This window comes from Vulpes lagopus, chromosome 3, assembly GCF_018345385.1.
Source record: "Vulpes lagopus strain Blue_001 chromosome 3, ASM1834538v1, whole genome shotgun sequence".
Taxonomy (NCBI): Eukaryota; Metazoa; Chordata; class Mammalia; order Carnivora; family Canidae; genus Vulpes; species Vulpes lagopus.
This window is the reverse complement of record NC_054826.1, coordinates 69,113,705-69,128,870: the sequence shown is the minus strand read 5'-3', so window position 1 is coordinate 69,128,870 and position 15,166 is coordinate 69,113,705. Positions and strand designations below refer to the sequence as shown.

General features: G+C 36.2%; 1 protein-coding gene across 4 annotated transcripts in view; it reads right to left on the bottom strand.

Moving 5' to 3' along the window:
* HERC4 (HECT and RLD domain containing E3 ubiquitin protein ligase 4) overlaps nt 1–14,848 on the bottom strand; it is a 133,816-nt gene extending 118,968 nt beyond the window's left edge. For 2 of the 4 annotated variants that reach the window (XM_041747160.1, XM_041747161.1), the window contains exons 1-2: nt 14,522–14,840; nt 12,505–12,809 (exon numbers count right to left, since the gene is read on the bottom strand). In XM_041747160.1, coding sequence (XP_041603094.1) covers nt 12,505–12,730 — 226 coding nt within the window. In that variant the 5' untranslated portion in view covers nt 12,731–12,809; nt 14,522–14,840. Of the gene's footprint in view, nt 1–7,962; nt 8,097–12,504; nt 12,810–14,521 lie in introns of those variants that run through there. The other 2 variants (XR_005986596.1, XM_041747162.1) reach the window with 2 other exon arrangements.
* Nucleotides 14,849–15,166: the final 318 nt, after the last annotated feature.

Below are 15,166 nucleotides of genomic sequence, written 5' to 3'. Positions count from 1 at the left end.
GGACGCCTGGGTGGCTCAGCAGTTTAGCACTTGCCTTCGGCCCAGGGTGTGATCCTGGAGTCCCAGGATCAAGTCCCATGTCCGGCTCCCTGCATGGAGCCTGTTTCTCCCTCTGCCTGTGTCTCTGTCTCTTTCTCTCTCTCTGTGTCTCTTTTTTTTTTTTTAATTTTTATTTATTTATGATAGTCACAGAGAGAGAGAGAGAGAGAGGCAGAGATACAGGCAGAGGGAGAAGCAGGCTCCATGCACCGGGAGCCTGACGTGGGATTCGATCCCGGGTCTCCAGGATCGCGCCCTGGGCCAAAGGCAGGCGCCAAACCGCTGCGCCACCCAGGGATCCCTCTCTGTGTCTCTCATGAATAAATAAATAAAATCTTTAAAAAATAAAATTAAAATAAAATAAATGTTCCTTTTTTTCCATTTTATCAGTTCATAACTTCAGAAATATGTATTTTTGGCTTTCTTTTTCCTATAGTCAAACACCATATAAACAGTGGATGCTCTATTAACATATTTATATATTATGCAGATAAATGTAGGCACATTGGTGTTAAAATAACTACAAATGCAAAGAGGAGCAAAGTGTAACCAAAAGCATTTAGTTTAAGCATCAGTCTGTCATTTTAGGAGGAGCAGAATTTAAAATTTAAATTTTATGTACTTATCACAGGAACAAAAAGGGATCTTTAATTCTTTTACTTTTCTGTATCATTTTATTTCTAAAGTCTGATGGTAAAGGAATCCAATTCATTTTATATCTTGCTCCAATGGAGCATTACCTCTAAGTATCACATACATTTTCTTGAAAATTTGGCATAATTTTGAAAATTTGGCATGTAAGCTCCAACAAAGTAACAGAAGACAGAAGTATTTTCATGTTTAATGCAATATGAGAGACATAGTAGGAAGACACATTTGTTGAATAAATACCTAAAGTTCAGTTATAAGTGAAAAAGATGTGCATTGTCTATCTAAAGACAAATATGGAAACAGCATATAGTCTACTTCAGTGTAAGGCAGACCTAAAATTAATTTCCCATTCTAATACTAATGGTAGTTCTCCTTTAAGAAACATTTAGAACTCTCACCACATACCAGGCAGTATTCTTTTCACTTTATATGTTATCTCACTTAATCATTACAACCACCCTAAGAATGTAGCATGATTATTCTAACAGAAATGAATACTCAGGCACAGAAAGGCTAAGCAATGTGCCCAAGATAACAGAGCTAAGAAGTAACAGAGTCAGAATTTGTACCCAAGCACTCTAATTCCAGAGCCTATTTGAAAATAATGATAGTATATTTACGTTATTAAAAAAAAAAGTATGCAGTGAAAATCTAGGTCCACTATCCATTACCCTATATCGACCTTGTTCACATCCCTGATCTTACACCTCTCTGCACCAAGGTAACCGCTATTATAAGACGTATATATCCCTCCAGGGTAAATGTATCTACAAGCAAGTACAAACACATACTTTTTCATATTTTACCCAAAATATAGCTTTCTATAACAATGTTCTATGCCATGCTCTTTTTACTTCATGATGTATCATAGAGACCTTCACATATTGTCAACTACACAGTATTGTATCACATTGACTGAATAAACAACAATTTTACAAGTTCTCAACAACCACAAGGTTGTTTACAAGGTTTTGCAACTATAAATAATGTTGTAGGGCAGCCCGCAGTGGCTCAGCGGTTTGGCGACACCTTCAGCCTGGGGTGTGGTCCTGGGGACGCGAGATCGGGTCCCACGTCGGGGCTCCCTGCATGGAGCCGGCTTCTCCCTCTGCCTGTGTCTCTGCCTCTCTCTCTGTGTGTCTCTCATGAATAAATAAATAAAATCTTTAAAAAAATAATAATAAATAATGTTGCAGTAATATGCCACTGTGTTATTTTGTACAGACACAAATGGAGCTATGAGAGAGAGCTATATTCTTGTGGGTTTTTTTTTTTTTTTTTAAGATTTTATTTATTTATTCATGAGAGAGAGAGACATAGGCAGAGGGAGAAGCAGGCTCCCCACTGGGAGCCCGATGCAGGACTTGAGCCCAGGACCCCGGGACCACAACCTGAGCCAAAGGCAAATGCTCAACCACTGAACCACCCAGGCCCCTATTCTTATGCATCTTGAAAAAAGGGTATGTACACTTGCAATTCTAACATATGTTGGCAAAATACCCCCATAGTGTTTATCAATTTACACTAACAACCTATGAACACTTGTTTACGGACGGCCTCACCAGAGAGTACACAGCAGTCCCCTCCCCTTATTTGCAGGGGATACATCCTAAGGCCTAGTAGATTTCATTTTGAAACCATGGATAATAATGAACACTGTATATACTGTTTTCTCTATACATAAATAACATTTAATTTGTAAATGAGGCACAGTAAGAGATTAATAGTAAAGTAGAACAATGATAACATACTGTCATAAAAGTTACGTGATTGGTCTCACCCTCTCTCAAAACATCTTATTGTAATGTACTCACCCTTCTGTGAAGATGTACTGATGAGATGAAGTGAAGTGAATGAGGTAGGCATTGTGACACAGCATTAGACAACTACTGGCCTCCTGACAACATCAAGATGACCATCTGCTTCTAGACCGGCAGATGACTGTGGGTAACTGAAACCTCAGAAAGTAAAACTCTGGCTGGGAGATGAAGGGGCCATTGTATCATCTAAATTAAGGATTTTTGCTAACCTGTTATGTAAAAAATGGTACCTCAGTGTAGCTTCTGCCATTCTCTTTAATACAAGTGAGGCTAAAGAATATTCATTTAAGAGTCATTTGTATTTCCCCCTTTAAAAAAAAAAAAAAGATTTTATTTATTTATTCATGAGACACACACAGAGAGAGAGAGGTAGAGACACAGGCAGAGGGAGAAGCAGGCTCCGTGCAGGGAGACCGACTTGGAACTCGATCCCGGGTCTCCAGGATTAGGCCCTGGGCCGAAGGCAGGCACTCAACCGCTGAGCCACCGGGGATCCCTGTATTTCCCTTTTGTGAACTAACCATGTTGCTACCGGACTGTTTTCATCTTGTCAATTTTTGGGAGTGCTTTATATCCAGAAAATTAGTGTTTTGACTATAGTGAGTCAAATATTTTCCCATTTATCTTTTAACCTGTTTACAGTAATTTCTATCTGGCAAAATTTTTTTCATGTGGCTTACTTTTCTGTGCCTCCTTCACAATTCAGTCAGAAAGGCTTTCCTGACTCCAAAATAATAAACAAATTTGTCCATGTTTTCTTTGAGATTTATCATTAGTCTTTACATTTAAATATTTGATTCATTTGGAATTTATCCAAATATATATATGGCATGAGGTAGTAATCCAATTTTCTTTGTTCCCTGGATGATGCTTCTACTTATTCTAAGATTATCAACAGCTACACTTGGAATTTTTCCCCCATTGATTTGAGGTGATTTGGGTCTATGTCTGGGCTTTATATTCTGTTTAACACACCTATTTGTGAGGCAATTTTAACTATTTAAAGACATTAAAATAAGTTACATATTTCTGTTATTTTTCAGAGTTTCCTTAGTTGCTTTATTTTTCCATAACAACTAAATCCATTTCTCTAGTTCCCTCAAAAACCAAAACAAAACAAAACACCACTTGGTATTTTTGTTAGGATCACCTCAAAGTTGACAAATTAACTTTAGAGAAAAGTGACAGATTTGTTTAGGTTGACTAATCCTACCCAACACGGTTTCCATTTGTTTAAAATTTTTGTGTCCCTCAGAAATGCTTTCAAGTCTTCTTCATATAGGTCTTGTACACTTCATGGGTTATATTCCTGGGTCATTTCATCTTTCTCTTGCTATTATAAATAGTGTATTTTCTTCCACTGTTGACATCTAATTGGTTCTTGTTTCCATTACATTTTAACCTTGATTTGGGGCAACCTCTTGAATTTTTATTTCCCTCACCAGCAAGACTGAGCTAGTATGTCCTTTGCGGGTGGTTTTATGATTCTGGAATAAAGTATAAAGGACTCAGCTCAGCGCCTGGCACATAACGGTGGTTACCATTATTATTTTTAAATACCAGCATTCCCATACCTAAGTAATATATTCCAAGTAATATTTCTAGTTAAATTTCTCTCCAGTTAAGTATGAGGTTTGTATCTTTCTTCTCCCTTACACTGCCATACCAACTTCTAACATATTCCCTTTCCTCTGTATTTCCAGTTACAGAGGAAACTGGAACTCAACTCCCCAACTCAGTGTAGAAATAGACCTATGTTCAGACAGAGGTTATACCAACCTGTCAGGCTTTTACCTAATTACTCTCCAGAAGATAAGTATAGGTCTATTAAGTCCATTTCTGTTAGACTGCCTCGGTATGAAATCTATAGATAAGCAATAACTGGATCAAAAACCAAAGTATATATGTGCTAATTGATAAATACTTGGGAGCAACTGTGGGAAGCAATCTAAGCTCCACTTTACTCTCGTCATATCATACAAAAAAAAAAAAAGAAATCACAAGCTTCTTCAAATAACTTGTAAGTAAGGCAGCATTCCTCCAATTGTTTTCAGATGCTCCTAATTCTGCTCCTCTTTTAGCCTAATGCTATTCCTTCCCCATTCTCATTTCCCTTTCACAAAAGCAACAGCATATCTGAGGACACATTTCCTAGGAGCTCTTGCCTACATGCCAACACATATGCAATATATAGTTAAAATTATTTCAGCTATTAGTGGAATCAAAAAGTAACTTTTATGTGATTGCATCTTGTACTTCAAAAACTTTGCTTCCAGTGAAATCTAGAAGGAAGTCATAAAATCAGGCACAATTAACAGGTTTGTGTTAAGCAAAAACAAGCAAACGAACCTATTAATAAAATTCAAATGAGTGGGCTGTATGATGGTACCTGGCAAATAAATGTTTCAATTTTACAGAAATATTACATCACCAGGTACTTTAAATAGTCCCTACAAAACACAAAATTAAGTACTGTTAACAGATTACTAGTTACTCAAGTAAATAGGTTGCAATCAGGGAGAAATTTACAGTTGAAATGTTAGCCTACTTTGAACTTAAGAGGAAAAAAAAAAAACTGGAAATAAAACATCTTAGGCTGTTAGCACTAATCTTTCTCCCCACTTACAACACTGAATTTCTTATTAATCACTGAATATTTGTTATCAAGTTCAATACAAAATTCACTTCACCCTATCTTTCCTCCCCTCCTAAAACAAAACAATTAACATTCCTTTTCCTGGATTCCACATTTCTATTAGTTACTAATTCAACCTAGAACCACACCTGGCTCACCCCTATACCCTGCTTGTTCACTTCCATTTGGTTAACCAAAGCCTGTCCATTCAGCCTCCCCTAATCTCTCCTTAATAGATCCTTTGTATTAAAGGGCCATAATTAGAGCCTAACTGATTTCTTTACCTCTAAATTCTCTCCCCTCTTCTCCAGCATGAAAAACCTAATTTTCATTCCAAACTATCAGTGGACATCCACCTTAAAATTAAATTCAAGCTCCCTAATTTGATTAATTCTACAGTCTGAGCACAATTTATCTTCCTAACCTTCTTGCTCACTATTCTCAGACATTTTAGTTAATTAGACTACTATTCCCTCAAAAGGCCTCCAATTTGCCTAATTGCCATTTGAACTGCTTTACCTACAAAGTTCTTATTCTTTCCTCCTTGAAATACTATAATATTATATATCATATATTATCTTCCCTATAGAAACTCACCTACAATCCACTCCATTCCAAATGGTTACAATATTCCTCCATACACAACAGTAATCTGGTTATGCATCTTCTAACACTTAGCACATTTTGTATGCATTTCTGTTTGTATGCATTTCTGTTTTATCTTCCTTTCTGGATCTTTAAATGATATTCATCACAGTATAATCAAAAGCTTGTCAAATGAATACATTTTTAAAACTCATTTACAAATATCTTTTTAGCTTATCAACTTTGTAGAGTGAAGCACAACTATGCTTAATTTTAAAATAAATTCAGTTACCATATCTTCTAGAATTGCTAAAATTATTCTTTTTCCTACAGAAACTAACAAATGCAAATAAAGACTAAGTTGATATATACATACATGGTATCATAATTTATAACAAAAATCTGGAAATAAATTCCAAAAAAACAGAACAAAAATGTTGGTACATTTAAATGATGAAGTATTAAACTATCATTAACAATATCCCTAAGTAATATTTTAAAACATGGGGGAATACTTATTAATACTTATTAAAGTATTATTCAATTATTAGTAAAACAAAAAACTGAGATATAAGAACATACGCCTACTCTGATCACACACATATATGAGTATAGAAAAAGTCTTAAATGACAATAGTACTTATCTATGCATGATAGTATTATGGTTGATTTTTACTTGCCTATATTTTTCAAATTCTCTACCAAGAACACGAAATACTTTCATAATTAGAAAAGAATTATAAACTAAAAATGTGTTATTTCAGAATAGCAGAACACCTAGCAAAGGAATAAAATGAAACTAAACTCAGATATCAATAAAGAATTAGGATATTTTAAAATATGTGAAAAACACATTATTATTAAAGGACTCCAGAATATTTTAAGGTCAACAAAAGCTACACTAAACTTCTGCCATCCTAGAACTGGAGAAAAAAAGAATAATTCCATGCAAATAAAATATTATGGTTTGAAGACTGAGTCACTAATATTCAAGAAACTTCCCTTTTAAATAATAACTCCAATAACACATTCATACACAGCACAGGTTTTTCTCACATGTAAAGTAACTATCACAATCCATTAAGATAATTATATATCTTAATAAATAATTATTGCCTTTTTAATTCCAACAGCATGAAAGAAATCCATGGAAGCTGAAAGGAGATAAATCATGGGCTCTTTAATATGGTTTCTTCATTACTGCTTCCCACTTTTCTACTAACAATCCTAGCACAAAAAAGCCCCTGTAACAATACATGAATGCATGTCCTTTATTAGGTTTTCTTTAATAGGTACCGGTACCTGATATATACCCAAATACCTGATATACTTTCTAGCCTAGGAAAACTAAATATCTATGAAGTGAGACTTATTTCTTCAAAGCAATTTTAAAAATACATGGGGTCTGTAAGAAATAAGCTTTAATAGTGCTACATATTTGTATGACATATTGGGAACACAGAACCCTAAAAACACTTACCAAGATGATGGAAACTAACCACCTAAGCTTTCACCTGCAACACCTAGGAACTCCCCAAACCGCAAAACTGAAATCTACCACCATACTCCTGTTCTTTCAAGGAAAGCAAATCGTTCACTACCAATCAGATAAAAAATATCAACATACCAAACACACACACAAAAAATCACTGGTTCTAAGCCTCTATTCGTTAGACTGCTCAGATTAGGCATCTACTACTATAACTGTCTTCTTTGTGGGTTAAAGGTTTTATAAAGCATTCATCAAACCAATGCATCCTACAAAGAGATACATGGCAGACTTGATAAAATATAACTAATCCAAGTTCCAATGTTGACACCAAATCCACCACACCTGGAAATTACTATGGATCTTGGATAGTAGCATAGCATAGCATTAGACAACAAAGGGAAATAGAATGTGATATATAACAGAAGAAAGAGAAAAGACTAGGTGTTACCATAGTTGTTTGTTTAAATATTCTTCATACCACACAAGGTTATAATGAAGTACCAAAGTGGTAACACAATGCAAACATCTTGGTAAAATAATGATTTATTTTAAAAGGCCATCACATAAAATGGCAAAGAAACAAATTAGTATTTGATCTTCCTTAAATAGAAGATATTACTGTAAATAATTCTAAACATAAGAACAATTTAGTGAATAAGGTAGGTGACTGGTAGACTTAAATTTTCAGATTCAATTTATAGATGTTCACCAGTCACCTGCTGTTTTGACAAGTTACTTACCAACTTGTGCTGCCATTTCTCCGTAAATTTATCCCCTAAGGGTGAGGATAATTCTTGCAAATTGTGTCACAAGCATTTTGAAAGGAACCATGAGTTATTGTGTAATGCTCTTGAAATTCCTCAGATGTAGGGTCCTACACAAAGTAAAGTATTATTATACATCTCTCTAACAGTAGTCATCTGTTTGCATTATGATTTTTCTTTCCTACCCTTGACACTGTGATTCTTGGGCACTAACCTTCCTCAAAGTAAAGTGTCCAAAACAAGCCTCCATTCCTGTCCCAAGTAATTACTTTTTTCAAGTCTTCATATCATCCATATCCTTCTCATCCTTAGAAGGTATCATGAAAACTAAGAGTTATAAAACAAAATAAGCTTCTTTGATATTATATGCTTTGGTTTAATAAGAAATATGTGGGATAATTTGGTACTTTTAATCTTCTCTCAAAGTGAGTAATTTTATTTCACATATTTATACATTTATTTTCCTATTATTTTAAATTGACTATATTTTAAGGAGTTCATGTAAAGATTTATGTTTTATGAACAGAGAGAGCAAGTCAGAAAATGATGAAGCAAAAAGGCAAGCATGTAACTACTGTTAATATGACCAAAATGCTTTCATTGGACTTGACCTTACAGTAGAAATCACCATTTTGGAATATAGGAAACAATCAATGCTCATCATCTTTACAACTTCTGTAGAAGAGTTGAACATAAGCTACAACATGTTTATCATACTATTTAAAACTTAATCTGCCACTGACTTTGCAAATCAAGTTAGTCTTCAGTTCAGGAATAAAATATATATATTTGAATTTTTAGTTTATGTTGGCACGATATTACATCCTGAAAACACAACTCTCAACCTTCTTATACAGTTCCTAAAATGGCTTCTTTCTGAATTTACACATCAGAAGGGAGGAGATAGTAAAACATGGTATCTTCATTGTGTAACATTAATTATAATGAGTAAAATTTTAAGAGTTTTTTTTTTAAACCTCAGAATTACATTAAAATACTGATGAAAACTAGTTTCCTCCTAGGTGAATAAACATTGTTTAATCATCTAAATATGGCATGGGAAAACCTTCATGGGATAAAGATAAAACCACAGGATTTAGAGTGCTCCCTTAACACTGTCAGCCTACTGTCAGTCTTTTAATCTCATTTTACTTCAGTTTTCCTCATTTGGAAAATGGGGACTATAACACCTGTCCTAGCTACAAGACTGTTATGAGGATTAAATGAGATAATCTAACTGAAAGAACTCTGTAAACCATGAAAAGCTATCAAACAATCATCTCTAAGAGGACTACATCATATTATTTACAAATTTATGGTCAAAAAATATTTAGTACTGTTTCTAACATGAAACAAATGGAAGTAGATGTGCAAAACATTAGGACTATGGTTACCAAAAATAATACCTATTATTGAATATACAATGAACAAATGATCTTGTTAAAAGAAAAAAGTACACTTCCTATACTTAAAATATTCAGAAATGAATTTGGAAGGAAATATAAAACAATTTACTTAGATAAACCGGTCTAGCATATTAAAGATCAGATATATTTACCTGTTAGCTATGAATTAAGAAATGAAGAGCCACTAGCTATAAAAGAGTTTTAAAAATTTTTTATGAAGGAAAAATACATACACAAAAGTGAAACAGATGTTCACCCCTCTGGAAATTATCAAAAAGAGCTCATAGTGATAGCAAGGGGCATACATATACAAGAGAACGGAGATGAACATGGACACAATCTGTACTCTTGGTATATAATAAAGAGTATCAGTGAGCCTTTCCTATGCGGTTCCTAAAATTTTCAGGATGGAAACCTCTCCCAATAGGTAGGCTGAATCTATTTACTACAGTATAACTCTCAAGATTAGCTTATCCTTAATGAATGAAGCCACCTTTCTCTCTCACTCCTTATTACAAAATATTTAATATGTTTAAAAAGCCAGTTATCTATAAGGAAACAATTCCTAGCTCCCTCCTTTCTATATTGTCAGTTCAAAGCTCTGATGAAATGAATTATGTTTATTACATGGTTCTACAAAATCAGACTCACTCAATTAACAGAAAACTTTAAAACCAATTAAATAAGAACTCTTTACCTTCCAATTCAGGTCTTAAACTCACAAATTAAAAAAAAAAAGTTGGGGAAGGAGTACATTTAAATCATTAAAGATTTATTCCCAAGGGAAATAATTTTATTTAAAAACATTAGAGGTTTCCACTCAAACACCTTAAATCAAAACTGAGGTTAAAAAAGTCCCTATCAGAGCAACTGCTACCTTTTGAACTTTTACTTTCTCCTAACTCTGTAATTCATATATACTTCAATGTGTTACTGAACCTGGATTTCCAGTAAAAAGCTTTTCTCAAGATCAGGCTCCTCTCCTATACAACTAAAAACTATTTCAGTTCCAGACTTACTTTCTGACTACATATGTGATCAGTGGTTGAATTAAAATTAAGACTTTATTTTCTTCCAGAAATCTTCAATCTATCCCACAATGACATTTCCTATTATTTAAATTTCCCAGTTTCAGGGACACTATCATATCATGTCAACTGTCAATCTTCTCCAGCTATTTCATTTATGTATGCCATATCTCCCAAATCAGGCTGCAAATTTTTCGAAGACAAAATTCATGACTTTTTCACTTTTCTAGTCCATAAATGTGCCCAGGACAATACCTCTTCAATCCTGAAGAGTTACTGTAAGTTAGGTAAACCCACCCTCCCAACTTTATATTACCAAATAACGTTTCCAAAATAAACCAATACGGTGATATAAATGTCACAATGCAATCATCACAATGTCAACATGACCACAAAAAACCCTCTTCTGGCTAGTTAAGTTTCTCAGAATCTTACCTATAGAGTTAAAAGCTGATAAAGACACATCCTACTAATGCACAGTGTCTACCCTGTCCTGGACACAAAACAGATGCTCAGTAACATTTAAAAAATTTAAACTTTAGTAAATTTCAGTAACCACATTACCAATTTCTTTGTACTGGCTTTGTACCTTTTACTTGTCCTGTGGCCTGTCAGAAATTACTAAAGCAATACAGAGATATGTTCAATTATTTCTGTGGAGCATGTCAAGTATAAAAAAGGCAATAGCCCCAAAACCATGAAAATCTCAACTTGAGGCAGCATTCCAAGCTAAGCAAAAAAAGTAAAGGATACATCCACCTCTGAAGCAGTGATAGCAAATACATATCAATAAATTACCATTGTCTACATACCACAACCTCAATACCTAAGATTATGAAATTCTGGTAAGATTCCATAAAACATTCTTAGTGAGGTAGAATATAAGACAGCTGCCACTTTACCTTGAATTCTGCAATTATTAAACCTACTGTATTAAGGACTGCTACCATTCATCCAAAAGATTTAAATTACAAATTAAGGCAGAAGGAAAAAGATTAAGATCCTACCAAAAAGAAAGGATGGAAACTATACAGGATTTACAAGTTAGAAAGGTGAGGTTTGGCATGGTAGTGAGATGATATGGAAGATGAATAACATGCTTTAATTTAATATTTAATATTTTACTATTTTATACCTACATTTACCTCTCAAAAGTAGACTAACAATAGAAGCCACTTAAATAATGAAGTGGTAAAGAAAAATAATTCCACAGAAAATACTTAAGTGCCATTATTGTTAAAGTTAAAAGAAGAAACTATAAATCAGTACAGCGGAGGCCCTATCTGAATTTACCCACCTTAAAAATTAACTTTTAGTAATCATTAATTAAGAGCAAAATTCACTTAACAGTATTTCTAAGTGTGGTAATAATCTTGTTTTAAAATACGTCTGTATATCTAGAAAGAGAACATGATTTGTGAACAAATCCCTCAAAATTCTCGTTATACACTAAAAATTATTCTACATTTGGCTTATACGACAACTACAAAATCAGGGCATGTTATAGTCACAAAACTTTTAATAGCTAGTGCTTCTACTTGAAAATAGGAAATTAGGGGAATAAAAGATATTTCTAACTAAACCAAATAAAATTTTGTTTTTAAAATACAACAATAGGGAGAACAATAGGAAAATGAGGATATATTTTAGGCAACCTTCCATCTTATTTACTTTTCTTTCTGATGTATTGAAAATAACATGATAGATCATGCATTTAAAATCTGCCAAGGTAGCTGAATAGTACTTATTAAACAGGACCTACATATATGCTCTATACCTATATAATCTGTCCAAAAGAAAAGGTATCCACATGGCATGCTGAGTTTTCTCTATTGTTTTACATAATAATTATATTCTAAAACCAAAGCTTCATACAATAAGGGTTTATAACAACAGTTTAAAAAAATAGAAACCACGAAGTAATTGAATTACTTAGAAGCATGCAATTGTAAAGGATATATTTAACTCCAGCTCTGCTTTTAAAGCTTAATAAAAAACATAGGTCTAGTACTAAAGAAATTCCTTGACATTTCAAACTTAGATGATATAATTATTAGAAAGAGCAAACAAAATTTTCAACTTACCTGGTTTCTTTCTGGATTTTTCATGACCCAGCTGTCCTAGATCATTACATCCACATGTGTACACTGTTCCATCATCCAGTACAAATACAGTATGTCTGAGTCCACATCCCACATCTCGGACCTTTTTATTTATAAAAAAGTCACTTTTTCTGGGCTCTAGCACAATTTCTTCATCAATTCCACCCAAACCTAGCTGTCCAAAAGATGCATTTCCCCAGCACAACATGTTTGTAATTCTTTTGGTCTTCCAGTTTCAATAAAAACCTTCCTTCTGAAACACTGGAAAGTTGGAGGTATCCCTATGTCTGAAGAGATACAAAAAAAGTTAATATGACTTCAAGGAAAACACATATAATTATTCTCTCAAGTGCTATGCTACAGTAATTACTACATAGTAAACATGGAACCTATTTTATCAGATGCTACATAAGTATCATCCGGTTTCAGAAACCAAACAACTGTATTTTTAGAAATATATAGAATCATTTACAAAAAAAATTCTCTCCACAATTCTTTGCAAAATTTAAAACCTATTACTAGAGTTGCTACCTTGTGAAATCATTTCATTCTAAGAAATAAAACATCTACCCACTACCCCCAAATCAATATATACACAGTGAAAAACTGTGCCAACTACACAAACAAAACCCTGCAATCCCCCTCAAAGCCTAACATAATTAAGCCTTTAAATACCCACCTCTGCATCAGCAAACTGAAGTTATTTGTAACAGAAATAAAACCAATAATGGAAACTTTAAACTTCCCACAATTTAAATAATCTTCCAATTATTCACACTAACAAGCCCTATAGAACAGCACGGTTCTCTCTTCAAACCTCAATTTTAAGACAATCGTCTCCCAAGACATTTTACAGATCAAAATAGTAATACTCCGACCTCACCACTTAATTTTAAAACTAAACCTACATAATACATACTCACAAAAGAAAATACGCGGTTTAAATATCAAGATGCTCTCCCCAATTCAACATTTTCTATTACGAATGGTAACTGACTGAAAAATATTTCCCGTGGGCAATCTGTATCTATCTACACCTCTGAGACAAGTATTTGGAAACGGGAAAAAAAAAACCAAAACTGCAAATAACCCCAGTACTGCCGATTTTTCAAGAACAGGAATGGGGGGATGGGACATTAATAGTCTGGTGGCGAAATCTGTAGAACTTTCCAGTACACTGAAGATTTCTTCCCTTGTAAAGATGCCTATCAAAGAGTCCATTTCATGCAAACCCACACAGATTTTTAAACACATCACGTTACTAAATAACAATCACAGGAAGTCAGCCTTATTCCCGCTGTAGTCACCCACATTCCTTACACAGAACCTGAGAAGTTTCAAAATCCAACTTTCCTACGTTCGGGCTAGCTATTACCAAAGCTGTCCATTCCGTGACCTATCCATTCAGAAAAGTTTGGTTTTATTCTTTTGGGACATCGGAACTCGATGGTTCCTAAGAGTTCTGCATTGTCTAACCTTTTTTTTTTTTTTTTTTTTAAGAACAGAGGATAGAAAAATACCTCAAATATTTTAGCGCATGAGGGTTAATCATCCTTTTCTTTTAAAAAGTCAGAAGATACGAAAAAGGCGTCCTCTCGCTAGCAACAGGTAGGGGAATGAGAAGCACTTTATTCCCATCATCCCCCGAACAGGCACTCGGATCAGCTCACGGGAACCAGGAGAGAGAAATCGTCCGTACACACCCAGCCCCGCGGGCCGACCGGCCAACCACGGCAGCCGCCCGCTCGCAGCAGCCGCAGAGGCCACCGACAGGGTCCGCAGTTCGGCGGCCCTCAATCCGAGGGAGGCCCTTCCCCAAGGAGGTGCGACATTCCAGCCCCCCGGCCCGAGATCCCCCGCCGTCCGCGCCCCCCGCCCCCCACCCTGAAGAAGCGCTGAGAAAGCACCCAGCGCCAAGCCGGCCTGTATCCGCCCGGCCCGGCCTGCCCCCTCCCTAACGCCGTCACACGCCCCCGAACCCACCGGGGCAACGACTCACCCAGCCCCTCACGGCAGGGGAAGCCCAGGGCGACGGGGGGCGGCGTCTCCCCAGAGAGTGAGGCAGCGCGGCAGCTGAGGCAAGTCTCCAGCTCCTGGACCTTCCTCCTTCAGCCGCCGGCGGCGAACACCAGAGCTCCTCCCGCGTCCGTGCTGCTGCTCCGCGGCTCCCCTCCTCGGCTCCTGTGAAACTTTACCGGGTACCTAGAGAAAAACAGCAGCCGCCGCTGTCCAGTCCAGAGACAGCCGTCAGCGACCCGGATGGAGCGGGCGGGGAGGGACAGGCGGCAAGCGGGGCGGAGAGCGCGAGGGGTGGGGAGAGTTGGGGAAGAGACTGGGGAGGAGAAGGGAAAGGGGGAAGGTAGGTACGCGGGGAGGGGGGAGGGGCAGGCCGGAAGTGAGCTACGGAGCACGCGCACGAGCCCGCCCACTTCCCGGTCCACGCGCCTGCGCTGGAATCCTCCCAGGGCACCTCGACTCGCGCGCCTGCGCAGTGTTGCTGCTTTGCGTTGCTTGGAGGAAAATGCCAAATACAGAAGTTGGAGTTGGCCACGGCGGTTGGGAGTGTTTTGCGTGTCTTGTAACAAAGGTTCTGCGCGCTGAATGGCATTTTGGTGAAGAAAAATCTCTCCGTTTGCTGATTTGG